The sequence below is a fragment of the Cygnus atratus genome, chromosome 6 (genome assembly GCF_013377495.2).
Source record: "Cygnus atratus isolate AKBS03 ecotype Queensland, Australia chromosome 6, CAtr_DNAZoo_HiC_assembly, whole genome shotgun sequence".
Classification (NCBI taxonomy): Eukaryota; Metazoa; Chordata; class Aves; order Anseriformes; family Anatidae; genus Cygnus; species Cygnus atratus.
In genome coordinates, this window is record NC_066367.1 from 23,538,377 (window position 1) to 23,564,582 (window position 26,206).

The 26,206-nt window shown below is 48.9% G+C and overlaps 1 protein-coding gene across 1 annotated transcript in view; it reads right to left on the reverse strand.

Annotated features, from left to right (window-relative positions):
* Positions 1-25,956, reverse strand: part of LOC118260034 (unconventional myosin-X-like) — an 85,766-nt gene extending 59,810 nt beyond the window's left edge. The window contains exons 1-8 of the mRNA XM_035569942.2: positions 25,810-25,956; positions 13,502-13,600; positions 9,143-9,301; positions 4,889-5,076; positions 4,514-4,648; positions 1,798-1,922; positions 748-761; positions 3-87 (exon numbers count right to left, since the gene is read on the reverse strand). Coding sequence (XP_035425835.1) covers positions 3-87; positions 748-761; positions 1,798-1,922; positions 4,514-4,648; positions 4,889-5,076; positions 9,143-9,301; positions 13,502-13,600; positions 25,810-25,830 — 826 coding nt within the window. The 5' untranslated portion in view covers positions 25,831-25,956. The remainder of the gene's footprint in view (positions 1-2; positions 88-747; positions 762-1,797; positions 1,923-4,513; positions 4,649-4,888; positions 5,077-9,142; positions 9,302-13,501; positions 13,601-25,809) is intronic.
* Between the last annotated feature and the right edge of the window lie 250 nt (positions 25,957-26,206).

Below are 26,206 nucleotides of genomic sequence, written 5' to 3' on the forward strand. Positions count from 1 at the left end.
ACCTTTCATCTCCCCGCTTACGCCAGCCAGCAGAGCATAAAAGATGTGGTAATTCCTCTCTCCAGGGTTCTGGTGTACCACTCTGTTCTGAAAAAAAGAACACAGGCATAGCCAGTGGAAAGAGATTGCACTTGTGGTCACAAAGGCAGAGAGAGGACTGAGACGCAGGTAATTCTCTATGGCCAATGCACAAGAGAGGCTTCTTCCAGCTTAGTGATGGTGCTGTCTAAATAAGTTGTACATCAAGATCTTGTCTGGCGCAGCTGTGCATCTAAGCATGTAACTCACTGAGAGAGTGTGCTCATGGTGAAACTGCTCATGGATGGTCACCTGGCCAGCTCTGGCCCTGCTCCTCAGTGAGTTCCTGAGTCCAAAGTAAACTAAATCAGAGCAGAGTTGATGGCATTTGGAGTTGTAATCCCATAAACCTCTCTACAGAATTGAGTTTCCAGGTACTCGCTCTCTCTCCCCTCAGTAAACACTTTTCTTTTTTTTTTTTTTGGATTTTCTCTGTAGTGTCCGGTGTTTATCAAAGGCTGGAGAACAGGCTCCAATAGATACAGAACCTCCTATTCCTTCACCACCCTCTTCCTCACTTGGGACAGCTGTGGTAGTAAAACCTGAAGAGCTAAGGTCTGTGCTCCATCGCTGGGATGGAGGCAGCAGCATCCAGCAGGAGAGCTGGCACTGCTCCACTGGGGCTATTAGGAGAGGGCTCATCCAGCAGCCAGTAGAGGTGACACCTACCTTTTCCAGTAAATCTGAACAACATGTTAAGGAGAAAACATTCAAATGGTATATAAATACTCCTCCCTATTCCTTGTCCACAAAGGTATTATGTAGCAAAGAGACATTTAAAAGGGCAGGGTCAGATAGAGCATAGGACCTGCACAATGGTGGGATAACCTAACAAAGGATGAGCCACATCAGGGCTGCCTAGAGAGATTAGAGAGCACTCTAATCTGAAAGTCTGTATTTCATACAGAAAGTCTTGCATCAGTTCTCATTGCTTCTGCAAGAGACAGCTATCTTTCATCTACCGACAACACAAAGAGCAGAGACCAAACAATCCCAGCCTGTTGTTTACAGCAGTAGTAAATTCATCTGGCTGCTACTCCAGTGGAAATTGGTGTGGTTTGCAGTGATCGGTAGCTTTGAACATCAACATCAATAAATGTAGCCAGTGCAGATTTAGCTGCCTCATGTAGACAACAGATGTGTCACAGCCTTTGGGAGAGGGGTAGATGGGCAAACAAGGAAGAAAGTGGTCATAGCACAACATAATTTGACTCTTTCTTGTCCTTGATTAGGGTTTCAAGGTCCACTGGAGATGGGTGGCCCAAAACAAGGAGTTGTAAATGGCCCTCTGAATTCCTGTTGTCCTTTGCATCCAAATATTGTGCAGGATATACTGGCTCTTGGCTTCGGTTTCACTTTCCTAAATCATGAATTCATTGGCAGATCTAACATAGGGAATGATCTTCTGGGAAAAACAGGGTGCAGTATACATGAAGGATCTTCCTAGGCAGCAAATTGTATGGATTTAAGTATCAAGTGTTGTGACTGTGTAAGTTAAAAGGAAAACTATGTTCCCACCTATTGCATAAACACGGATTTTCCAGAGTTCGGAGCCACACAGCCACAAAACAAACACTTCTTTCCCCTCTAGGTTGCAGATTTACCCACATTCATAAACTGGCTTTGAGTAATGGTGCTGAGGGATTTCCTGACCCACCCTGAGTTCCTCCCCTCATGTTCACTCACTCCAACTGTGTGGTCCACTGAAGAAAAGGATACAGTCAGTTACTCGTCCTCCCTGGATGTGTCCGTGTTGAGAGAAGTGCAGCTGGATGAACTTGCCAAAGCGGCTGGAGTTGTTGTTATAAACTGTCTTGGCATTTCCAAAGGCCTCCAGAATAGGGCTACAAGGAACAAGGCAATGAAGACATGACTGGTGACGTGATACCATTACAACAAAGCCCGTGCCCGGCCTTTTGCCATTTGCACAGCATGCACTGCCACGTGAGATTAATTTGCTGCAGCATCAGACTGGACAAGCAGGAAGAGCTCAAGGGCAAGGAAGGATGGCAAAAGCAATTTAACACACTGCTAGACAAATTTTAAACCTTTGGGATTGGAGCTAATTAAATCAGTCCCTGGTCAGTGTGGGCAGCTGGTGTTCATGCTGTCTAGGGCATTCCCCACAAAAGCAGATTCGAAAATGAAAGGTGGCAAAACCCTGTTAGGTTATGTGCTTAACACAGCAGCATCCCATGAAATAGGCTTGTATTTTTTTCAGGATTTTCAGAAACATCATTTAAGGCAAGTACTCTGTAGCTTTCAAGTACATACTTTTTTTGTTTCTGCTTCCTTCTTTGTAAGAGAAGACAATATAAGCCATCTCTTAAAATCACAAATAAACATTTTCAAACTACCAAACAAACATAGTACTAAACTGATTTGTCTGGTACTGGAACACAAACTTCTTTCTTGTTACTTAAAAACTTGGTTAGGTTGTTACAAGCCACGTGATTTCCAAGCAGAGGGAATATACACACATCATATATTTGAAAACTTCATTCTAAGAGAGGAAAAAAAGAAGTTGCAGAGGAAAAAAAATGGTGATGAGCTGAAAAACTTTGTCTCTTGGTCACCTTCCAGTCTTCAGTAGGTAGCATACAAATGGAAAATGGTGAGTTAAAATGCAGTTTGGTTCTTATTCCACAGAGCAGCACCAGGGAAAAAGCCTAATACCATTCAAACTGACACATCAAATGCAGGATTAAAATATTCATGTTTGAAATTTAGCCAATTCTAAAATAACCTGAAGGCCTGACAAGTAAGGAGTCTGGGAGATGCTACAAGCACGGCCTGTATGTGGTCATGCTAAATTCTAAAACATACACAATTTTTAACAAAAATGACCACAGTTGTTACCCTGAGAAAGACTGGCTTTTTAAATGTCTCCATCTATCTACTGTGTGGGTCCACTTGAAGAGAGGGATAGATACAGGATTGTTCAAAATGTAATAATTATAACAGATTATAACACAACAAGTAATTACAACCATAGGTACCACAAAAAAATGCTGAAAGTTTCATGCTTTGCAAGCGTTAGCTGCATGAGAAATGTGGTTATGGGAAAGGACCAACAACCTTTAAGAAACTTCAGGCAGTATTTTCATAATTTCTCCCAAACACTTTAAACAAACAAAAACATAGAAATGAAATTTCTTTCTTATGATATATTGCAACCATAGAAAATCCAATCACAGAAATCTGTAGGCATGGATCAGGAGGAGGCAAGTTCCTTGCCCTGGAGAATTTGAAATCCAAGACCCGTGCCTCTGGAACAAGTATGTAAATAATGGTATTGCACAGGAACATCCCGCTGTGCTCACCAACACCACAAATCAACAGAAACTAATGGGGACAACCAGAAGAAAGAGGACAGGGTTATACGAACCCCACAGTTGCAGTGAGAGTGCAGTAACCAGCCAGCCAATCTTTACAGCTCTAAATCATGCTAAATTAGACAAGCAAAACACAAGGAAGTATCTTTATAGTTTAGTTTGGCCGTGGGCTCAGTGCATGGATGCAGAAGTCTTTTGGGGCATGGGGAGGAAGGAGGCAGGTGAATGTTGGAGGCCGGTGGCAGCTGCAAGGAGGAGCTGAACCACCACGGGACTAGGTGGGGTTGTGAGGAGTGGCAGCAGACCTGGGACGGGCCTCTGCCTTCTCGTCCTCAGGGAGAAGGTGACAAATCAGTCCTCCACACTCGTGTTGGAATGGCTCACGAGGCATATACAAAACAGGCCGTGAGTTCCTGCACTAATTCACCTCGCAGCGGTGGGGTCTTGCAGGCTGGGGAACCACCTCCCGAGGTAGGCTTTCTGGATTACAGTCAAGTTACCACTTAACTGCTAAGCAGGCTTCAGCCTTCTAAGCCACTTTCCCCAAAGCAGATTTTGCAGGTCTTGACTCGTGACTGTATAGCACTTAAGAGCTTTTTTTCTACCTTTCTTTTTTTTACACACACGGTTCAAAGGTTTCCAGCTTTATTCACCACGCTGCCATGCAGCAGGGAGGGAGGCTACCCACATAGCGGGGCGATGTGCCACAGAGACGTGGGCCTGAGACCTGGGTTGAGGGCAGCGCCGTGACTCGACAGCAAGCTTGAGGGTGGGCATGGCAGGGGAGTTACTACTGAAGGATGAAGAAATCTTAGCTTTGGCTGGAGTATTAATTCTCCAGCTGCCACACACACCCCACACTGTTATTGGAAGAAGCCTAATTCAAGGATACCTGAGATAGCAACCAGTTGGTGACATCCCAGTGAGACCACAACCTCCACACCTCCCTGACACACCTCCATTTAGCTGCACGAGCATCCCAGCCCACATTTGACCCAACCCGTTCTCAGGCTCAAGCAGCCCAAATGCAAACACATCCAGAAGGCAGTGCCCTGCACACAGGCAGCTGTGGAGACCCACGGTATGGAGGTGAAGCACACCTGCTCTCCAGGATGGCTTCTTCCACGTGTGTGCTCTTCTCAGAGGCTGGGGCCCCAAGGGAGGTCTGGCTCATGGCTGACAGGAACTTCAGCAGCAGCTTGGTGCTCTCAGTCTTTCCGGCTCCACTTTCTCCGCTGTTGAGGAAAAGACATACGTTCCACTCACAGCTCCAGGGCAGACTGAGCTAACAGCCATCCCACCCACGGCAGAGAGGTGATCTCCAGGAATAAACATACAGCATGGCCTCTGCAGCAGGTAGGGGAGAGGCAAAGAGTAGGATGGTGCAGGTATTTAGGCAAAAGTCATAGCAAATGGAGTAGCGGGAGCAAGGCATGTCATGCAGTCAGGGGGTAGCTGGTTCTCCCATTTCTGACCTTATCAGAACACACTGGCTGTCATGGCGCTTCCACAAGCAACAGTAGCACTCGTTAGCGGTGGCGAAGATATGGGGAGGCAGCTCACCCAGGCGGTGCTGTCTGTACAGGTCTATGGCATCCACACTGTACAGACCAGGGATGGGCTTGTAAGGATTTACTGATGCCAGGATGGAGCCAATGTTTGTCTAAGGGGAGAAAACAAAACACAGCAAAGAAATAAAGCTCCAGAAAAAAAAAGACAACAAACCTGGTCCTGAAACAACTCAAGGTGAAGGGAGAAAATGAGGAAATTGGGCTTCAGCAGAAAGCTCCCCAGTTTGGCAAAAAATGTCAAACCCCAGCGCAGGGGCTGCATCACTGGATCACTGGGACTGGGTATGGATGGGGCGGTTTGAGTTTCACGCTTTGACAATAAAATGTTCTTAGTCTGTTGTCTTTGCTAAATTATGCTTAAACAATTCAAAAACATGAAGCCATCTTCATACCCAGCTACCTTGCATGATGCTTGAAGCTGAAAAGCACAGCCGGGACTGAAGCAGGGTCAGAAGACACCTTCAAGGCCCCTCTCCAGGATTCTAAGTGGAGGGGGCTTGGCTGGGTTCAAGCAGCTCCTGGACAAGGATGGGACACGGAGACACACACATGCAAAGAGCCACTTAAGCGTATCATTCATCTGCTGAAAGGTACTGTTTGGAGCAGCTTAAATCAAGTGGTAAAGCCAAATCAAAATTGACAGCTGAAGCTCAAGGATTTCAGGACAAAAACACTGTTTCATTTTCTAAACACTTTATTTTGAAAATATTTCTTTTGAAAATCTCCCAGTTTAAGAAGAGTTTACAAGGTTTAAAATGAAATACCCGAAGCCTAATATCTAATTTCAAACATTTTCTTTTGTGAAGTCAGAAGGAAATTCATTCAGCTTTTTAGGGCATGTTTTTTTCAGTGCAGCCAACCAGCTCAAATCCAGTTATTCTCAGAGCTGCAGTTCAGAGCAATGGTGCCACCTCTCTCCTTAACAACGAATTTGTAATATGGTTAAAGTCCAGCTTAAATGCTGATGCTGGTGTGGTGGCATCCTTCACAGGGCTCCCACACCTTGGGCTGCTCTGCTCCAGGAACACCCATCCTCAGCAGAGGTGTCAGAAGAAACCCTTAGAGAGCTGCATTAGGTAAAAAGCCTTGTGGACAGGGGCAAGATCTAGTGTTGTGTCCAAAACATGAACTATCAGTCACCACATATGGATATAAGGATTTGCATGCATCCACTGGATAAGCTGTAAATGAAACACTTGGTGTTGAGAAAGACACATGCATTCTCCCTGCCAAATGAAATCTGGGGACATACTGCAATGCTACGCTCCGAAGCCAGAAGCCAGACTGATAAGATGCTGTAGTCACCAAACTATATGAGTCATTTATTAAAGCAGCAATCACAGATCATCAGGGAAAAAACATCACCTAGACCTAACTGCGTTATCAGCAGTACCCGTATGAGCAGACTAGCATGGAACAAGTCTTGAAGATCATCTTATATGGAACTTTGTAGGCAGAAATAAAATTAATTGGCAATAGAAGCAGTAAGCAAGCAGATGATCTTTGCAAGAAAAGTGGGAGGAAATGGGAAAGTACTGAGAAAGAGAAAACGGATTAGGAAAGCGCACTGTACAACCAGCTGAGCAACAGATACTGTGTGGAGACTGGATAACAGAGATGTCCAGAAATCCATCCTAACTCTTCTCCCAAATCTTCACAGAGCTTTTTCCTCTCATATGTTTTATTCTGCACTTCCACTCTATTTTCATCTCTCCCATGGAACAGAGCTCCTGCCGCAGCCCTTCCCAGAACTTCCACTGCAGCCATCTCTCAAAGGTGTTTCTAGGAAACTTTTCCATTTCCCAGTTGCACTCTTCATCACCTGAAGCCCCTTATAGATTACTTCTGTTCACAATTTATAACAGCAGTAGCATTTGTGCATCAACCAGGCACATACTGGCCACTGTATTAGCAAGGAGTGATCTTCCCAAGACAACTCTGCAGACCAGGACATGCCATGTTTGGCATGTCTACTTCTCAGATCCTACGAGGGTGGGTAGACATGGCAGAGCTAGAAACAGCAAAAAATGTGATGGTCCAGCTCCTGGCTCATTTATACATCACTCACATTATGTTGGGTATACTTTTATTAAAGGATTTGGGAAATGCAGGAATTGCTAAATGCTGCAGGCTGTTGCTGTGCTCACATAATTTTCTGAAACAGCTTGGTAGAGCCTGAAAAAAAATATCTTTGGAAAACAAAAGATATCAATTTGACATCCTCTGATAATTATTATTACCCTAATTAATTAATATTATCATTGCCCTAATTACTATTATTATTAATAATTTATTATTATTATTTTAATACTGGTGTTTCCAGGTTACCCATTCATTCAGTGCTTTTGTTTTCCAGAAAATGATGATATTTCTCAGCTTTTTCTGATCTCTGTGATTTCCTTCGAGATATTTTGGCCCTGACTGATAGGCATAACTCCACTCAGTACAGCTTTACCTGCGGCCTTAGCCTACTACATTCAATCTGTTGAGACTGTTAAGGAAGGTATTAAATAAATTCAGACATTCATTTCTGGTATTGACAGATCACTGCAAATCATTAGGTGGCACTACAGCTGACATTCTCAACTTTTGCTTAGCTGAAAACCGCACGCAGCAGCGCTATGGCAAAACTAACACCTAGTGATGGGGTAACTGTAGCGTTAATGTCTGCACTGCAGAAATGCATCACGCGTGTCAGGTTTGGTGCCCGCCAGGTCAGGCAGTGCACAACCATACACCAGATACAGTCCCACTATAGGAGGGGCTTGCAGTCCTTCACTGAGGTGTTCCAGAAGTCAGGGCCCTTCGTAAACCTCCCGGACACTCAGATCTGAGGCATGCAGCTGAGATGCATACACTAGGTGCAGGTGAAAAATGACATGACACCTGAACATTAACACCTTTACACACAGCTGGTGGAGGCACGGAGCTGGAAGAGGAGCAGGAGTGACAGACCAGCGCTAGAGGCTTACGGAGAGAGGGTCCTGTGACACGGTCACAGAGCACGTGGTGTGGCATTTCTGGTGCAGGGCACTGACTGAGGAGACAGCCCTGCCTCACGTTGCAAAGCGTGAGGGAGAACAAACGGGAGATGGACACCCAAAAGGGGAACTGTTCACTGGCAAAGAGCTGCACAGACACACTGCGGGTGTCAAGCACTGGTCAGGCAGGGCAGCAAGGCCAAGGGCTGCCCAAACAGTGTGTGCACATGGGGGCTGTGCTGAAAGACAGCAGGCAGGGGTCTGCAGAAACCAGAAAGGATGCACAGCATCCTCCACATCCCACTGCGGGAGATGTTTCAGAAACCGGGTCACTTTATTGATCATTTCCTGGAATACAGGTGCATAGGGTTCGGTTGCCCTAGTAACAGTTGCTACGCAACACAGATTTACATTTTTCCTGTCATAATCTGAAAAACTCTGGGTACACATACAAGATGGACAGGCAAGATAAGGGTAAAGAAGGCCAAGGCAGTCTTCACAATAGTTCCTCCTTGTCCTCTCCAAGCCTCGCCAGAGCACACTGCCATCCCAGCAGCCTCACGCCCAGTGTGCTTTCCCTCACACATCCCTCTCCTGCCACTTATCTCCTTCCTGAGGGCCCAAGAGGGAATCAGGACATGCTTTGGGTATTCAGCTGTGCAAGGAGAGCAGAACAACTAAAAAAGACATAACTGCTTGTACAAGCAGAAGTAGGCAACAGGTTTGCTTTCCTAGTTTAGTTGAGCTCTTTGTCCAAATCAGGAGGGTATCTCAACAACAACCTGTGTGCACTGCACTTTCCAGTCTACTTGGCCATCTATAACCTCTAAACTGCAACAACGGGGAATCCGGGGAACATGAACAGCAGCTGGTAAAACATGGATGTTCATGGAGGATACAGAGCTGCACAACTACTACAGATCCTAGAGGTTCTAGGATTTGTGTTCATGTTTGGGAAGTTCTTCTAGATATGCAAAGAGGCCTCTCTGGTAGGGGTAGAATCTCACAGGGCTGATGGAGCTAGCAAGGCACAAAGCAGAAAAAATCTCCCCTTTTAACCACACGAAACAATGCTCAGGAAACAATGCTAAAATCAGTATTTCCCATGAAAAGTGCCAGCCCCAAAGGTAAACAAAAATCGTCAGCCTTAAGGGATGTGGCCCAGTCGAGCACTTACATAGATGTTACCCTGCTGGTAGCGCTGGTGAAGGTTAAGCAGGATGGCAGCTTCGTGCAGATCTCCCAGCATGGACATGTCTTCTACCCCATCGATGCTGGTCTGGTGCATTGGCAAGACCTTTTCTCTGGAAAGGGAGGCCTTGGGGCACTGGAACACCTGGAGGAATGGGGAGAAGGACAAATAAGAGCATGCCACCTGGCCATACAGTCTGATTTCCTATCAGAAACAAGTGCTTTTCCACAGCTTTATCCTTCAGCACTGGAAAAGGAAATGAATAAGGCACGGATCCGTTCCCTATTTGTATAGTAGTTCCTCTATTCCTGTTCCTACCTATTTGAGCTCCTTGGCCAGAACCCATAAAGCACACACCCTTCCTTTGCTACAGAGTTGTTCTCTCACCTTCAGTACTGCCAGGAACAGACCAATACAGGGCTACCTGATTTCTCCTGAAGCCCACTTAGCAGTAGCAGGGCACCACCAGGTGCACCAGGCTAGGCACATAGCACACACTGTGCTCATGCCTGTGAGCAATGGTGGCAGCTGCTCCCAGGAGACCAAGAATGGTCTTTCAAAGAAGCACAGGGGGATCACGTCTCTGTCTGTAGCATGGTCTAGGCAAAGCTCATTCACATTCCAGGTTTGGCCTTGGAGCAAACAGTGTCTGAGAGAGGGAGAGGTTTTTGTGTTGAGGGCAAAGGAAAGCAGGCAAAGCAGCTGAGAAGCCAAAGGAGTGACATCCTGTGTGCATGCTGGCATGGATATATGTGATGTGGCTTTCAAAGTGTTTGTACAATGACATCTATTAACTTCTGTCACTGCTCTGGGAAGTGCCTTCTCCTCTGTCAACACAGTTGCAATCTTCCTGCCTCATTGCTGCAACCTTCTTTCTGCTAGAGCTTCCTCCTCCTCAATAACCCACTCTTCAGCTATCGGGTCATCTTCACCCCCGTTCACACAGCTGAGATTAAATTGCCATTCCCCTCCACCATAGCCACATCCCAGCCCTCCTTTCCTCCTCCTCAGGCACGATGCTGGCATTTCACAATGCTATTTCAGTTGCTTCCCACTCTTGGATTCAACCATGTGCCATCTCCCACCCATCCTCCCAGGCTGCGCTAGATAGCCAGACCCAAGCTGTGCAGATGGGACACTTCACACGGGCAGCCTGGAGGAGAAGCAAACCAGCCTGCAGTAGCCTTTCCAAAGTAACTTGGGCTTTTCTTTCCCTTCCGAGGCACCAGTCTCTATTTCATCTTCATCCCTCCTTGCCAGCTCACCAGGTGCCACCAACGGACCTGAAGGACCCCACAGAGAGCGAGCCCACAGTGTACAGCATGGATCTCAGTGCTTTCTCCTGCCTGCTCCCTTGCAGTCCTCAGGCTGCTGTAGCTGCTAAGAAGAGGCCAGCCCGGCAGCTGGAAGCTGCAGACAGAATCAGGTCACCCTGCCCCCTCCCAGCCACCTCGCCAGAGCTGGAGCTGCGGCAGGGAGCTCATGGCAGCAGCACCATGCAGGCGCCAGCCAGTGCCCCTTTCAGCCCCTACCCACACCGCTGATGGAGCAGAAGGGGGATAACCTGCTGCAGGATCTTTGTCTTTGGAGCAGACACTGCATACATTTCCACGGGAGAAAAAGGGGAGCAGGTTGGGAGAGTCGGACAGAGAAATCTGGGGGACAGTACAAGCTACAAAGGTGCGTCTTGATCAAAACCACTACAGCACTGTCAGACCATGAGGCAGCAAACCTGCCCACCTCTCTTCTCTCTGCTGACTCGGACTGATTTTGGAAGGGGACAAGTCCAAAACAGTATGATATGATCTGCCTGGCAATTACTCATTTACCACCACACTGTCAGCACTTGTGGCCATTTGGGCCAGACAAGAAACAATAAAAAAATGTCTAGGGAAAAAGCTGAGTGCACAAGTGTCTCAAAAGATAGCAGACGTTTGGCAGCACCTGTGCCAAGAGGCTGCTATGCCTGAACAATAATTGTGTGATGGGTCAGAGCTTGTTTACTTCCTCCTGTAGAAAAAAAGGAGAAAATGGGACCCTGAAGAGTAACACGGCCCTGAATACAAGGCTAAATGATTAGTCAGGACTAGATCATCATCTATTAACCCTGTCTTGAGACTCTTGATTGTGATTATACATCATCCCTCCCTAAAGAAGAATCTGGTCCAAGATCCACAGTTACACAGGTACTCTGGCAGGACTGTAGCAAAGCCACAGCGAGAGGAGTGTTCATTAGCTCCGGTACCCTCTGGACAGAAACACTGCATAGGTGAAATTATTCCCTGGAGGAGCAGGCTGATGCTACATTGACACCCTAACTGAGTCCAAGATGTCACCTGTCTCTCCCCAAGGCTGGGGAAGTTCACCGATACCCTTGCCCATCACTGCAGTACTAGCAGCTCACCCTTCCTCAGGTGGAAACTGGGTCCTCCAGCCCCATTGGGATATGGGGCGGGGGGGGGGGGGGTTGTTCTCCATGCCTGTCAGAGGCATGGGGCACGGGGAAGAGCTTTCAGGTCTTCCCTAGCACTGGGAGAGGGCTGACTTTTAGCCTGTCCTCTGGCTTCCAGGGTGGACACTTTTCCTGTCTCCATATCACCAGGGATCATCCAGGGTCCTGGAGACAGGAGACGTGTTTTTTTGTTCTGCCCACTGTCGTGCCAAAGGGGTTTTCCCTGAGAGGAGCTCTGACGTTTCAAAGGCACAAACGTGACCCAGACACGATGACTCTCCACCCTTAGAGCTTGCAGGGTGCTGCACTGACTCTGGCCAGCCAGGCCCTTTCCCACCTCCAGCCACGCCAGGAAAGAGGCCTTCGCTACTCTCCCACTCAGTTCTGGACCCCTCCATCAGCCTGGAGCACAGTTCAGAGGGCTCGGCACTATCCTGCCTCAGGTATGGTAAGCCAGGTCTGGCTTCAGTGGTTTGCATTACTGAGCTGATTCCCCTGGCTGATTTTCCCTGAAGCAAGTGAGAAAGCACAGACAAACCGATCTCTCAGCAGAGCTGCCTCTGGAATCTCCCTTTTCCAAGAACAGATAATGTTTAAAGGGAAAATTATAGGCATCAGCAAGCAGGGTTTTTTTAAATTTGGGAAGAAAAATATCTTTTAGTCTTCTAAGTGCAAACAAGCCATCAAATACCACACAGGTACTTCACAACACAGCCAAAGATTTCTGCTTTCTCCCCAGTAATGAAGTTTTCCTCCTCAACCCCAAGTTCACCCATTAGTGTGACCCTGAGCACACAAGCAAAGCTCCCACCCAGCATCTGTTATGTTTATTCATAAAGCTTTGGGCTGGTCTGTCCCGAATGCGGTTTCCAATCTCTTGTGTTTCATAAAGCGTCAGCTCCTCCTTTCCTTCCAGGAAGTCACATTTCTGATGGATTTGTTGCTTGAGAAGTTTTTAAAGAAATAAAAACAAATGGCAAAAGCCCTGAAGTGTAAAACTGGACATCTTACCTCAGAGCCGCAGTGAAGCTGGGCCAGAGCAAACACAAGGACACTAGATTTAGAGATCAGCTGGCTCATCCAGTCCAAACCCAAATGAAGATGTTTTCATCTGAGTTTTCACCAGGGATAAAACAGATGATGCCTCCTACAGTTGCCAAGCAATAAGCAATGAAGAAGAAAGGCAAGGGAAGCATACAGGACAGCTGTTGTGGAGGGCACTGACTAGAGAAAGCCCTAGAGCCACCACCATGTGCTTTTTCCTGCATAAGCCATAAAGCGCACAGCCAAATTTGACTCAGAAAAAACCCTCAGTGATGGCAGCTAATAGTTTTCCCAGGGTTAGCAAGCCGAGCTGACTCACTAAGGATTTGGACAGTCCCCAGAGGTCACTTCCTACCAACATAACTCCACGAGCACTGCAGCAGGCACACCAGGGAATTGCAAGGAGCACAGGGCTGGAAATAGGGCAGGGAAGAGGTTTGTTCCCCATTACTGGCGGAGAGCAGGCAGAGCTGAACAGAACAGCCCTTATGGCCACGTGGCTTGGAAGAATTGCATCCTGGCAGGAAGGGCTGATTACCTGGTGGGACTCCATCCTTCCTAGGAGCCTTTTGCCAATATGGTGGTACCGTTCATGCAGCTTCATCAGAGACTGCACAAGAACAGCCATGCAAAGTGAGGTGAGCGGACAAATGAAGAGAAGAAAGGGAGACCAATCTTCTTTCTAACCTTAGTTAGACCTTTGGCATGGTTTATAATAGAGTTGGGATACTTTTCAGACAGTGGCAGCACTTGAACTGATACATTTCCTTTTAACATAAATATGCAAGATCATGAACTCCATCTTGCAACTTGGCGTAGGCTACAGCCTCATGCAAACCTCCACTTACCATGCCATAATCTGAGGTGAAGAGCACGTTTCCATCGGCACATGAGCCGACAGTGCATGGCTGCAGCTGGTCCTGCTCCCGCAGCCATACCCTGGCACCCTGCAAAAATCAAAAAAACTCCCATTAGAAAGAACGGAGCCTGAGAGGTCTGCACGTGGGGTGTGAACACTCAAGGAAAGCTGGAGGAAGATGCAGTGTTCTAAAGCTACTTCCTAACTGCAGCTGCTTACAATTTTTAAGTGAGTTCTACTTAAGTTTTCAGGGAAACTAGTTTGAACTTCTTCAATATAACATGAGAGGAAAAAAATCAGCTTTAATGAGCTTCGTGAAGAAACCAACATAAGAAAACATCAGTTTTTATAGAAAGTAATGGAAAGATAAAAACACAGAATAGTGGGTTAGACTGTCTAAACATTTTTCAACTTAGAATAGCAAGTCATCAAAAGTCATGCTATAATAATAATAGAAAATGTAAATAAAGCCTGTTTACGATTTCATACACCCACACGTCACTGTAGGTCGAAATGCTCTCAGAAACCATCAGCCAAAACTAAGCAGATTTCACAGAGCTTTCTGCTTTCGTCTCTTGCAAGAGTTTCCTTGGTTAAGTGACACGATTTGAGTGTTTTTCTGATGTATATATACACTGATGTACATGCGATGTATATAGTCTCACACACGCACTACAATATCTTAAATTGCTCAGTCTCCCCCCAGACAACCCTGAGCACGAAGGCAGACTTCTGGTAACACGCATTTATGTCCAGTCGAAGTTGATTCTCAGCCTTGTGTTTCAAGACCTCAATACACAAAGCCAGGCTGTGTCACAGGAAAGGATGGGTGAATGGCTTTGCTGCGAAAACCTGGGCAGAGGGAAAGGTTCAGGGGAAGGTGTCAGGATGTGAGCAGAGATCAAAGTCTGGGGCTCACCATACCAAATGTAAATTCCGTCTGCAGCGGCTGTTGCAAAGGCAAAGCTGTATGAACTGCATGGATCTTAAGTCATGAAATAGATTTAAGAATTACTGCTAAAAAAAGTATTAGAAACTAGGCTTGTGGATAAGAAGTCCTTAGATAGTACAATGGAAAGAAGGGGCCCAAAATGCAACTTTAATGGGTGCCAACTGACAATTAGGAAGCAGTGTGTGAGTTTCGTTTGAAAACTTTCTAGTTACGTAGAAACACAGCCAAGGCAGCTGATCCGTGGCCTCCTAGTAGTCATCATTGCCCTGTGGCCACACCAAGACACCTCTGTCACCGTGCAGATGATCTTAAACTTTACATGTTTATTTGGGCTAGGTAATAAAAAGGTCACGGAGACCAAAATTACTTTAGCTTTTTTGATGGAGCTTTCACCAGAATCATGCCCAAGATGTGTTGTGCAAGTATGCAGCCAGTCAGCATCTAGAAAAAAGAGATAAAATGCAAGAAGAACAAGCTGCCCCACCAGACACAGTCTGCATTATGCAGAATTAGGCACAACATCAAACTGCTCTTCAGTTATCGCAAACCAATATGTTCTGTCTTCCCACAGAAATCAAACTCTGCTTAGCTAGGTATTCAGAAAAAGCCAAAGTGCTGAACTGTTCAGGAATATTAAGAACATCCCACTTTTTTCAATCGATTCATAAACCTACTTTCTTCCTAATTTGTTTTATAACCCTAAGATATTGATTATGAAAGCCCTCTTAAACATGTCAGCACCATTACCTCCTTGTTTATAGGCTTATTATATTTGAAGAGATATGATAGGATTTCCATATTACATTAGACAGAATGTGGAACAATAGTTTATTCTTACTGGTTTATTTTACTATTTTTAACTACTTTGGTCACTTTAAATACTTTAAAACCCTGCATTTTCCTTTCTGTAGAAGATATACCTATTGAACAACCTCCAGCCCTCCTAGTTAAGGAACCGGTTTTAATGACATTAAGAAAGCCGGCATAATTCTAGCTTCACTGCAATGTTCTTCTTTAGATGTCCCACAGCAGGCAGACTGATTTCACATCACTAGATGAATGAAAAACACCAGTGCAAGGATGTATGCCAATGCAAGGATTGTGTGTGAAGCTCAGCCCTCACAACCAGTGAGCAATTGCAACAGAGAAATGTTTTCTTAATTTTACAGATTCAAGTTTCAAGATCCCAGAGAGATAGTAAGCAATGCATTGAATAGAGAATTTGAGGGACTGTTAGAGATCTTCATGACATCCTCCTAACATTTTCTGATTTTTCTGATGCTTTAGACAGTGTCTTGAGGTACCCGGGCAAGACATTGGTAGTTAGAAATCATCCATATCCCAAATCGTATTCAGACTGCACAAACATCTTCCACTAACACATGTTGCTGTTCACATCTTTTTCACTGAAGGCCCCTAGCTACCATCACAATATCAAGAGCAAAGAGTCATCATCAGAAAACTGAAAATATGTTCCTGGAGCTCCCAACAAATAGCAAGATGAAAGAAAACCTCTTCTAATACACTTAGCACATTCTCAGCAGTGCACTCTCAACAGCCTGCAGACGCCGCTAACCCACAAGATCATAGGTGGGAGCTCCATTAGTCAAGAGCTGGACCCACACCCTCCCCTGCACACACGCACAGCATTAGCAGCATGCCTTCCTCGCAAGACCTCGTGCACACCTGCAGACAAAGAGAACCCGGGTTACACACACTTCCCACTCACTAAGCTCAGAAATGAGTTTGGAGGAATAGGCAGCTGATGATCAGCCACACAAGAGATGCTCCATAGGCACCAACTCTGATTTTTTATTAGATATCATTTAGAGGTGAGAAGGAGGGAGATGGACGGGGTGACCCCTCTATCTTTGACTCCTAGGAATTATCAGAAAGTCCAGACTGACCCAGTTCCCTTTCCCAGCAGAAGTCCATGTACAAATATAGTAAGAAATACTCCCAAAAGCAGAAGACCTACTTCCCTTGTACAGTATTGCACCATTTTCTACACACTTAACGGGAGATCCTTCTCCTGCATGCTGCCCAAGAGCAGAGGGCAATGCGATGAAACTCCCAGGCACTAGGGCATTTCAGCTGCCCAGGACTTACTTCAGTCCACTTTGATGTTGCAGTAGTTTTCGCAACAGCAATTGCCTCTGCCCAGTAGAAGTGCACTGCACCCATTTATTTTGTTTCCAGAAGGAGCATCATGCTGAGACAGCCAGAATAGGAACCACAGAGCAAATTATTCTAACTTCTGCCCGGCATAACACCTATTTCCTGAAAGACTGAGTTTGTTTTAGTGCATCTCCTTCCATCAGCCCTTTTTTTCTAAACATGAAATTCCCCAAGGAGCCTTGACTAAATACAGAAACAGATGGCGACACCAAAGAAACTGCCCTCACATCGTTCCCCTCTCCCCCAGTACCATGCATTTCATTGATCAGTTGAAAGGATTAAATTGAGCAGAAAACTTAAGAACTGCCAGGCAGCAAGACTAAGCTTCCATGGGAGAAGCAAGAGAAGCAAAGCAGAACAGCAATCTGCTGGGGTCGGGCGGGTCCCAGCTCCCACAGGCAATACAGATGATGGGAAAACCCTCCTCTCCTAGCACAAGGTGGAAAAACCTCAGTTTTTTGACTGGGATAGAGAAATTCTTACCTGCATCCAGAAACAAAAAAATATCACAAAAAATGAAGCAACAAGCAATCACTGTTTTGAAAAGAATATATTAATGGACAGCTAAGGAATAGAGTGATGATTTTGTGTAATTGTTTTCAAATGAATAAAACTGGTAAAATACTAAAGATATTTAACTTGAGTTCCTTTTGTAATGAGAATAGCTCTTCCCCTCCTGATTCCTCTTATAAGTAGGATTTTGTCAAATTACCCCAACACCCTCAAACAGAGCAACAACAGCAGCTACTGAAAGAAAGAATAAACTAGTAATGTACCAGAGTTCCTGTACCAAGAGGTCACTTGGATATTAAACAAACTCAGAGACCAGCATCCTCATTCCTACAGTCTCAGTGACAATCTGTCCACAATCTGGCCTTACCACAAACTGCATAGCAAAGCACAATCCTGAAAACTGATCCCATAACAGGGAGTTATAATTTAGAAAATAAAGTTGCTTGCATACCAAGAGCACTGTTTCATCAGCCCTGTCTCACGCTCACAGCATTGTCTTTCACTGAGGACACTGAACTCCAGGACATAATTTTTCTGTTCACAGAGCACCTGGCACTTTGGGGTCCTTGACTTGGAAATCCTTGTGCACGATCCTCCCTCCTTGTGCACAAATCTGCGCAGCTCCCAGGAGCAATGTGCTTGGCAGGGGTGCATCAGGTGGGTTTATCAATGTTCCAGGAGATACTCAAAGAGGAAAAATGCTTTTGATTGAAAGATACTTTCCAGAGAACGAACCATGCACACAACTGCCTAGCTTGTTTCCATTATGGCATGTTTTTGTGATGTTTTCTTTGTGAATGAACAAGACTCAGCTTTCAGACCTATCTGCAGATACATACTATGAGAGGCCCTTGCAGGACCTTGGTTTGGGCCAACTCCTCCATCAGCCATTCTGCAAGGGGCAGGGATGTCTCAGAAAAGGACTCTCCTGCACTGTGAGTCCAAGTTAAACATCACTGTGGGTGCTACAAGTTTTTCAGCTATACATACTGTTCTGTATATGCATACCTTTGTCCTGAGGCTGTTCAGTAGGTATTAGGTATCCAAGCCTTGTGTTTTCCCTGCCGATGGATCCATATGCTCCGAGGCGTGGAAGCAGCATCGTGCAAAGTCAGCTGTCTTCCTGGCCTCAGTGGGCTTTGTGGTTGAAAGCCAGGCAGCAGCACTTGGGCTAGAAAGGCCCGTGCCATGCAGACAAAGCCAGGCTCAGGTTTCAATAAATGCACTTTTCAACAGATTGATCTAGACGATCATGAATAAGTGATAGGACAGAAGTAAAGAGACTTAGCTAATGGACACAAGACTGGTGGGGAGGGGGAGTCTGTGACACCCTAGATCCATATGGGAAGGGATGCAGAAACCCTGCTGCGTTTCTTGTGTCAGTCTGACATGAAGTCACCCGGCCAGTCCCCAGGCTAGGTCCGACCAGCAGGAGCGGTACCTCTGGGGGCCTGGGGAAACCCAGGAGACCACAGGTGGAGAGAGGCAGAAGCAGGAACAACCGAGCCGGCAGCAGCCAACATGGAGCAGCTGGGAAGAGCAAAAATAACAACAACAAAAAATAATTTACTTCTTGTAAGGCACAAGGATGACCTGCTGTGAAGCTAGGAGGAACTGAATCTCACCCGGGAATGTGCTGTGGTTGCAGCCCCACAGACTGTACCTGTGGGGCTCAGGGAGCTCCACGGCCAGCACAGCTTGTGGAGCCGAGCACAGCTCTTGGGGCCAAGACCCTGTCTCAGGCAAGTTCAGTTATCAGCCCTGTTCCTTCCTAATTAAGGGGAAAAGTCCTCAGCGTACCAGCTGATTTGCAGAATAACAGCTCTGTGTTATCAGGAAAAGGTTACGCATCTTAAATCCTCTCAGAGCAGTTTGTCACTTCTGGTCACTTATATATGTGCACCGATTCCCACCCCTCTCGCCACCCCCTCCCATCTGCTCTGCGCCTCTCTCCTCCCCCAGTTTGGCTGCTGCACTGCCTCTCTCCTCCTGCACATCTCCCCGCCTCAGATATCCCCCAGGATGCGCCTGCTCCTTGAAGGCAAGGGGAGAAGCTACCAACTGCAGCAAGCACACCGTCTCCTCGCCACGAGAGAATTTGACCAACAGCTTCAGAGCTGCAGCTGGACTGAGGTTTCCCACTCGTCCCCAGCACAGCTGTGCCCAAGGCCCACCAGGGTCTTGCAGTCCCTGTAATCACCCCAATGCCGCGGCACCTGCTGCAGATCAGTGAGTCTGTGGGTGCTGAAGGCAAAGGGGCTGTGGAGTGACCATTCGTCTGAGGGGTGGCAGTGCCAACGCCCAGATGTGACACTTGAGCAGGAAGGCAGTCATTATCGAAACCAGAGGAAGGTCAGGAGAGGTGGTTTCTGCCCATCCTGCTGCGGATGACAGCACAGCTGCCTTGTGAAGCTGGAGATGGTGGCAGCGTCACCTCTCCAAAACCCACTCAAAGCCGAAGCACTCTCACAGCACTCTCATGGCATTTAAGGTCCACAGAGGAGAGCTCAGTGCCTCACGAGGCCACAGCAGCCTGTCAAAGAGAAGCCAGCCCCAGCATCCATGCAATGCATTTTGTAGAAGTCTCAGATGAGAGCCCTGAAACTATTTCTTCAGCAGTTTCTGTTAAGCATAAATCGGGATTATGTCCAATACCTTTCTGCATCTTGCCACATCCTTGACTCCAGTAATTCCCTGCCATGTGGAGTTGTACCATCTAGTCACACATTATATGTAAAAGCACAGTTTTTAAATCAGTCTCATTCCCATGAACCAGAAAATCCCCTTTTCTTGTGGTTAGAGGTGGAAGAACAGAGGATTCCAATCCACCTTCTCTGTCTCATCCATTATTTTCTGCTCTTTTGCCATGTCTCTCCCTATTTGTCATCTCACTAATAAAGTATTCTCGGGTGTTTCAAACTCTTCACGTGAGACATTTTCCTGGTGTTTGATTGTCCTCGGTGTCCTTGCCTCAAACACCATGAAAAAAGCAAGTGGAGTGCCTCTGAACTGGGATGCACTTTCAGTCAATCTGAAATAAGGGTAGAAGTGGAAAAAAAATTTAAAAAAAAAGGGAAACAGCCCACATAAGTAAGATGTTGGGAAACAGAAAAGACAGTAGAGTCCAAGCTTCACTAATTTCTCTTCTAAAATCACTGGGGACAACAGCATGCGCTGGTGGCAGTATCCAGTTACTAGATGGGGATGAGAGCATTGTGAATAACAATGGAGGCATGCACAAATTTTTAATAGGCAGCCCTGGAAAGCACCCCTCCTGCATCACATTGAGATGCTGATGAACTTTCCCATATTTTTGTAAACGGAAAGGACACAAAACATTTTAAAAATCAACAGGTCCAAGCATTCCCAGAGATCTGAGTAATAAAGTTTCTCACCAGCTGATATTCATTTTTGATAAGCCTGGAAATGAAGAGGAAATTCCATGAGACCGGAAGGGTCAGAGCCTAAATGAGGGCTCTGGCACGATTATCCCAAGTAGCCATGGGTTGCTTAATCTGACAACCCCAGGGAAGATAAAGAGTTTTTTTGCCCCCAGCATTTTCAATTTAATGGTACTGTAGCGTCACTCATTTTCCAGCACCAGTCAGCATGCAGAAAGATGGCTAGTCAAACAGATCTCTTCATTCTTTTATTAGCATACAAGCATAAGAGATAAACTGGACAGTAATAGACTCTCACAGCACTGTTCACATAGAAAGCAGTGTTCTGATAGGTGCCAGACCCTGAAGAGCCAACAGGTAAAAATGCAGCAAATGGATCTCAAAGCAGTAGTTATGAATGGCGAAAATCATTACTAAGCAAGGGAGTTCCTAACAAAACTCTGCAGGGACAGGGCCAATACTATTCTGTATTCTCATCAAGGATGTAAAACCAAAAGCAGTGCTGCTAATGCTGGCAGATGCCAACATCTGGTAGATCAGTAAGTGTCCACAAGGATGAGACCATCAGAGCAGTGTGGATTCCACGCTTGTTTGGACAAAATGGGATTAAAATACAGCCAAACGGAAAGGTCAGATTCAGGGGAGAAGGAATGCAAGAACACTTCAAAGAGAGGAATGTCTACTGGAAAGTCACAGACCCAAAGAGGATTGTGAATTGCTACACAGAAACTCCCAGGACATTTGGTTGCAACAAGAGCTGATGCGTGTCTTGGGTGGATAAACAGGAGCAAGGAAGTTTACTGCTTACTTAGGCTTTGAGGTGTGAGAAAGAACCCTTTCAGAGAGCATCTAAAAAATTCAGTCATTTTTGCTCTTCAGACAGATCCCTTGTAATGCAAAAGCACTTGTGAAAATGTTAACGTCATTATGTAGATTAGCCAGAGCCAGGGCTGCCCTATCTAGCCCAGACGCTGATAGCGCAGGGATGAGAGCAGCATGTGGTCCAGCACGGGCTGCAGCCCTCGCCTCGGTCCCTGCACGCTCAGCCCCCTCCTGCTTGCTGACCCCTGCGGCACTGCGGCGCTCCTGCTGCCCCTGCAGCGCCAGCACGCAGACAGACGGGGGCCCGGGAATGATTTCTTGCAGGCTGAAGAGATATTTGGGATGAAACAGCTCTCACGAAGCAGAAGCAGGACCCAAAAATGGATGTGGCTGCCAGACACTTCAGAAATGAAACGGGATTTATTTTAAACCAAGGTTGTGTAACCGCTTGAAGAAACTGCAAAAAGCGGGGGATCCTCCAGAAATAAGACTTTCCAGAAAGCGTGATTCAGCCAAATCTTAATCATTGGTTCAATATGCAAGTAAGGGGAATGAGCAGGACTAAGACACAGCCCTGGTCCTAACGCCAGGGCCTGAATTTCCACCTCCTCCTCAAAGACACCAACACCCGCATCTGTGAGAGGCCTCGCTGCTGGTTCACTTCACCCAGACCCGCGGGGCAGAAGTTTCAATCTTAATGATCCCATTTAAATAGCTTGCCCATTTTCCCTAAAGTAAAATGGGAAACGAGACGTTGCGAAACGTTCACAGTTACGGTGATACAGCCACGGGAGGCGAGAAGCGAAAGCGGTGTGGCACGAGGAGGGTCGGCAGGCAGCGGCAGGCTGCCACAGGCCGGCCTGCGGAGATGCAGCTACACTTCGTGTGGGCCCCCCTGCACCCAAACTGCAATCGCTGCTCCTGAACAGGGCAGGGGCTCCTTTTGTCCCACCTCTACCTCCTTACAGCGCTGGGAGGTTTGGGGGAGGCGCAGCTGGGTTGGGGGATTCTGCATGTAGGACATCCGTGCTGAAGCAGTCCCATGGGTATCTTCAAGGACAGCGATACTTCTCTTTTGCTGAACCGCACAGACTGAATAGAGAGGGGTTGCTCTGTGTCATATTTACTTGGTGACCCTCGAGCATTACATATGTAATGGTCAGCATTTCTCCTCTTCCCAGTCTCTTGAGATCCTCTTTTCTGGGAGGTCACAGTATTCTTGCTAAGCTATCAGGGAGCGTGGTGAGGCGTGTGGTCCTCAGGGAAGGAGAGGCTTGGTGGGATTTCTCCCCCGCAGAGCAGCCCCACTGCTGCAGGAGATGACGTTCTGCCTATCATTCCTTCCCAAGCTGGCATTTCCCTAAGCCAACAGTTGTTAACACACAGGCCCTCATCTCACCATTATCTGGAAAGACAGCACATCACTCATGGTCAGCGTCATCAAAGTCAGTTGGAGCATTTATTTCCCTGTGCTGCAGACAAGGAGCTGCGGGAGGATTCTCCAGGCCACCTGGCCAGACGCCTCAAGCAGTTTGGGGCTGTGGAGGTAGCTCAGATGCATACATGGTTGCAAATCGGGCAGCCCTTGTGCTCCAGACAAGCTGCTCCTCCATGGGTTTGGACCTGGGGCTGGTCCACATATACCCCTGGGGGAGGACAGGGTCAGTGAGCGAGGACCATGCCAGCTATTGGGAGGAGAGCAGAGACCACCACAGCCATGCGGGACTTGAGCACAGGATCCCCCTGCCTTTCTGCCCCCACCTTAGAAAGCTTAAGGACTTTGGCAGATTTATTCTACAACATGGATTAAATGTGTTGCATTTCACCACGAGAGCCATGAGGAAACACGTTTAACCCTTAAAAATACCAGCATGTCTAGGCCGGTGGCACACGAGCAGGACAACGATGTCTGTGACTCCACCAGATGCTGCTGCCCGGTTCAGCCTGACGTGGGGCCACATTGCTGGTCACTGGAGAGCAGAAAGAGCCTCAGAGAGGGACGGGATGGGAGCAGCGTCTCCTTTAACCCTGGTCATGGCACTCCTGCTCCTTGGGGAGAATCGGAGAGCGAGTCACATCCTCTGTGTCACCCCACATCCTGCCCACGCTCCAGACACACAGGGAAACCACCACCCGGCACCGCTGGCTGCAGCCCTTCCCTCCGGGGCCCCTCCTCCCTGAGTGCCAGGCATCTGATGGCAGGCGTGCGTCCACAGCTCTGTGCTCTGCCGCGTGCCGAGGATGAAGGGTTTCCAGTCCGGGGCACAGCAGGGGACAAGCTGTGGCAGCACGCACCCCGCCAGCTCGCTGTCAGTGGGTCGCAGCCAGGGGAGGGCACAGCCTGTGGGAAGTCCTGCAGCGGTGCCACGCTGGCACAACCTGTCCAAAGCACCTCCACAGACAGGACACATAGGCTGAACTCATCATCAAGCCAATTATCATAGGTGGACTTCAAAGAATAAGAACTCCTATGGTCTCTGCCAAGCCGAGAGGGGAACCAGGGAAGCTGGGAAGACACACAGCATCCGCACCTAACCCCAGACACCGGCCGTGTGGCCCCGCATGCTGTCTGAACGCTGGCAGCACAGGGTGGGAGCCTGCTAAAGCCAGACCAGCAATGTGCTGGGGGTTAAGCTATCCATTGTGAGGGATGACATGCATCCCCCGGGACAATCTTGGCGTCTGCTGCAGCAGAAAGAGGTGGAGCAACTCCCTTCTGCTCAGGCGCTGCCCTCCCACCAAGCACCCCCATGGCCAAGGAGGAAGAGTGACCGGGGTGCAGCAGATGCCAAACATTCCCGCTCCACAGAAGCCACGATCCCTGCTCTCGCCCCCACCGCCTTTCCTGCAAGGCTTGAGGCTTTCCCATGCGTGCTTGCCCTGGTTCTCCAGCCCTGGCCACCTTGCTGCACCAGGGTTTGAGCCCGTGACTTACAGAAGATGTAATAAGAGTCCTAGAGAGTCCGGGCTTCAGGACTGCCCCCAGACCTATCCTGGAAATCCCTGTTTCACCAGGTAACGGCAGAATCACGCCTTGATGTGCGCAGCTGGACAAAGCTCAGAGCACCCTGCTGGGTGCTGCCGCAGACACGCACCTCTGGGCACCCTCTCTGCCACTGCCTTTTTCCATCAGGCACTTCAGGCTCCTCAGTGGCTATTCCTGGTTCCCTGTGACAGAGGGGTGGCCACAAAGGCTCTGGTGAAACGGCCCTTTGGGAAACCCTGGCCTCCATCTGATTAGATCCAGGCTGCCAGGAGCAGCAGGTTAATCAGTTAATGGCTAAAACGATCCTGAGCTATGCGCTGTGCTGGCCTCGGGGCAGCCCCTGCCGTGCAGCCCAGGGGCAGCGGCTCCTTCCTTCCCAGATCTGGGAAAACATCTGCTCCGATAAGGCCAGCGCTTCCTGGGGGAGGGTCAGGCCCCGGCCCATTAGCTGCTCCGCAGGGGCTGGAGTTTCCCCGGCGCACCCAGGGCAAGGCAGAGGCCAGACACTGGGTTTAATGGCCTGGAAACCAATGGGGACAGGAGCGGGGGTGCCTGATGGCCCCAGCCGCAAGGCCCCAAACACGAGGCTTTCAGAGCTCAGCCGCAGACCTCAGGATGGTCCCATGGCCCCACAGAGCCACAGGCGCTGTCGCCCATGGGGCCAGCACAGGCTGCCCCCAGCCTCGCAGGAGAGACCCTCACAACCAAAGGCAGCACCAGGCCAGGCTGGCAGCATGTCAAGGAAACAGGCAGAGAGCATTTCAGGAGGGCTGGGGCGCACATGGCACCAGGCACGTGCATTAGGGCTGCGCACCTCTGTCTCCCGAAGGTGCAATGGATGCCCCGCGTGCTGCTGCAGAGCGCCCGAGGTAGGAGCGCTGTGGGTGCTCGTAGGACCACAGCCCACGTCTGACGGGGACCAGCCTGGCTCTGAGGAGCCCGCCGGTGTGAAGGTGACTGGGCAGCGGCCCTGGCGAGGCAGAGGCCGGAGGCGGGCGCACCCTCACGCCGCACGCTCCCCGGTTCCTCGCCGGCTTCGGCTCTGGCCCGGTGCCACGCGCGGCGAGCTGAGCCGTGACATGCACACGCAGGCAGGAGCAGGCTCCGGACCTTTAAGTCGCTCCGGGGGATTAAAGCAGCATGCGAGCGTCTGCGGGCAGCCATGACTATGGTACGGCACACGCACCGAGCCCGCAGCACGAGCGGCTGGAGCCACGCATCCCTTGGGCTCCGGCTCCCCCAGCCCACGCGTGGGCTCCCGGACACCACGCAGGGCCCGGGCGGTGCTCGGGAGCCCCGCACGCCGCCTCCGAGCGCTGATTAAAATTTAAAAAAAAAAAAAGTGAAACTTGGGCTCCGCTGCTGCGGGCAGCATCCCCCCCGAGCCCCCGGCCGAGCCGCTCCCTGCGGCGTGAGCATCCCACCGGTGTCCCCCCCGCGCCCACCTGGCGGAGAGAGGCGTCCATCTCAGCGCCGCATCGCCGAGCCGAGCCGAGCCGAGCCGAGCCGAGCCGTGCCGAGCCGTGCCGAGCCGTGCCGGGCTGGGCTGGGCTGGGCTGGCCGCGTCCCGCCGCCGCTCGCCGGCCCCGCGCCACGCTGGCTCCGCCTTGCGGGGAGCGGGGGGAGGCCGGGGCCGCCCCCTCCGCCCCGCCCCGGGCAGCGGGCACCGGCGGGGGGACGGGGACACCGGGCCGGGGGGGGCCGAGCAAGCGAGGGGCTGCTCCGGGGGCAGCACGCCCCGGGAGGGCGGCGCGGAGAGGGGCAGGGGGCCGGGGGCGCGTGGGGCGGTGGGAATAGGGTCGGGAGGGGTCCTCTGCGGCTGTGCCGAGGGTGCTTTGGGGT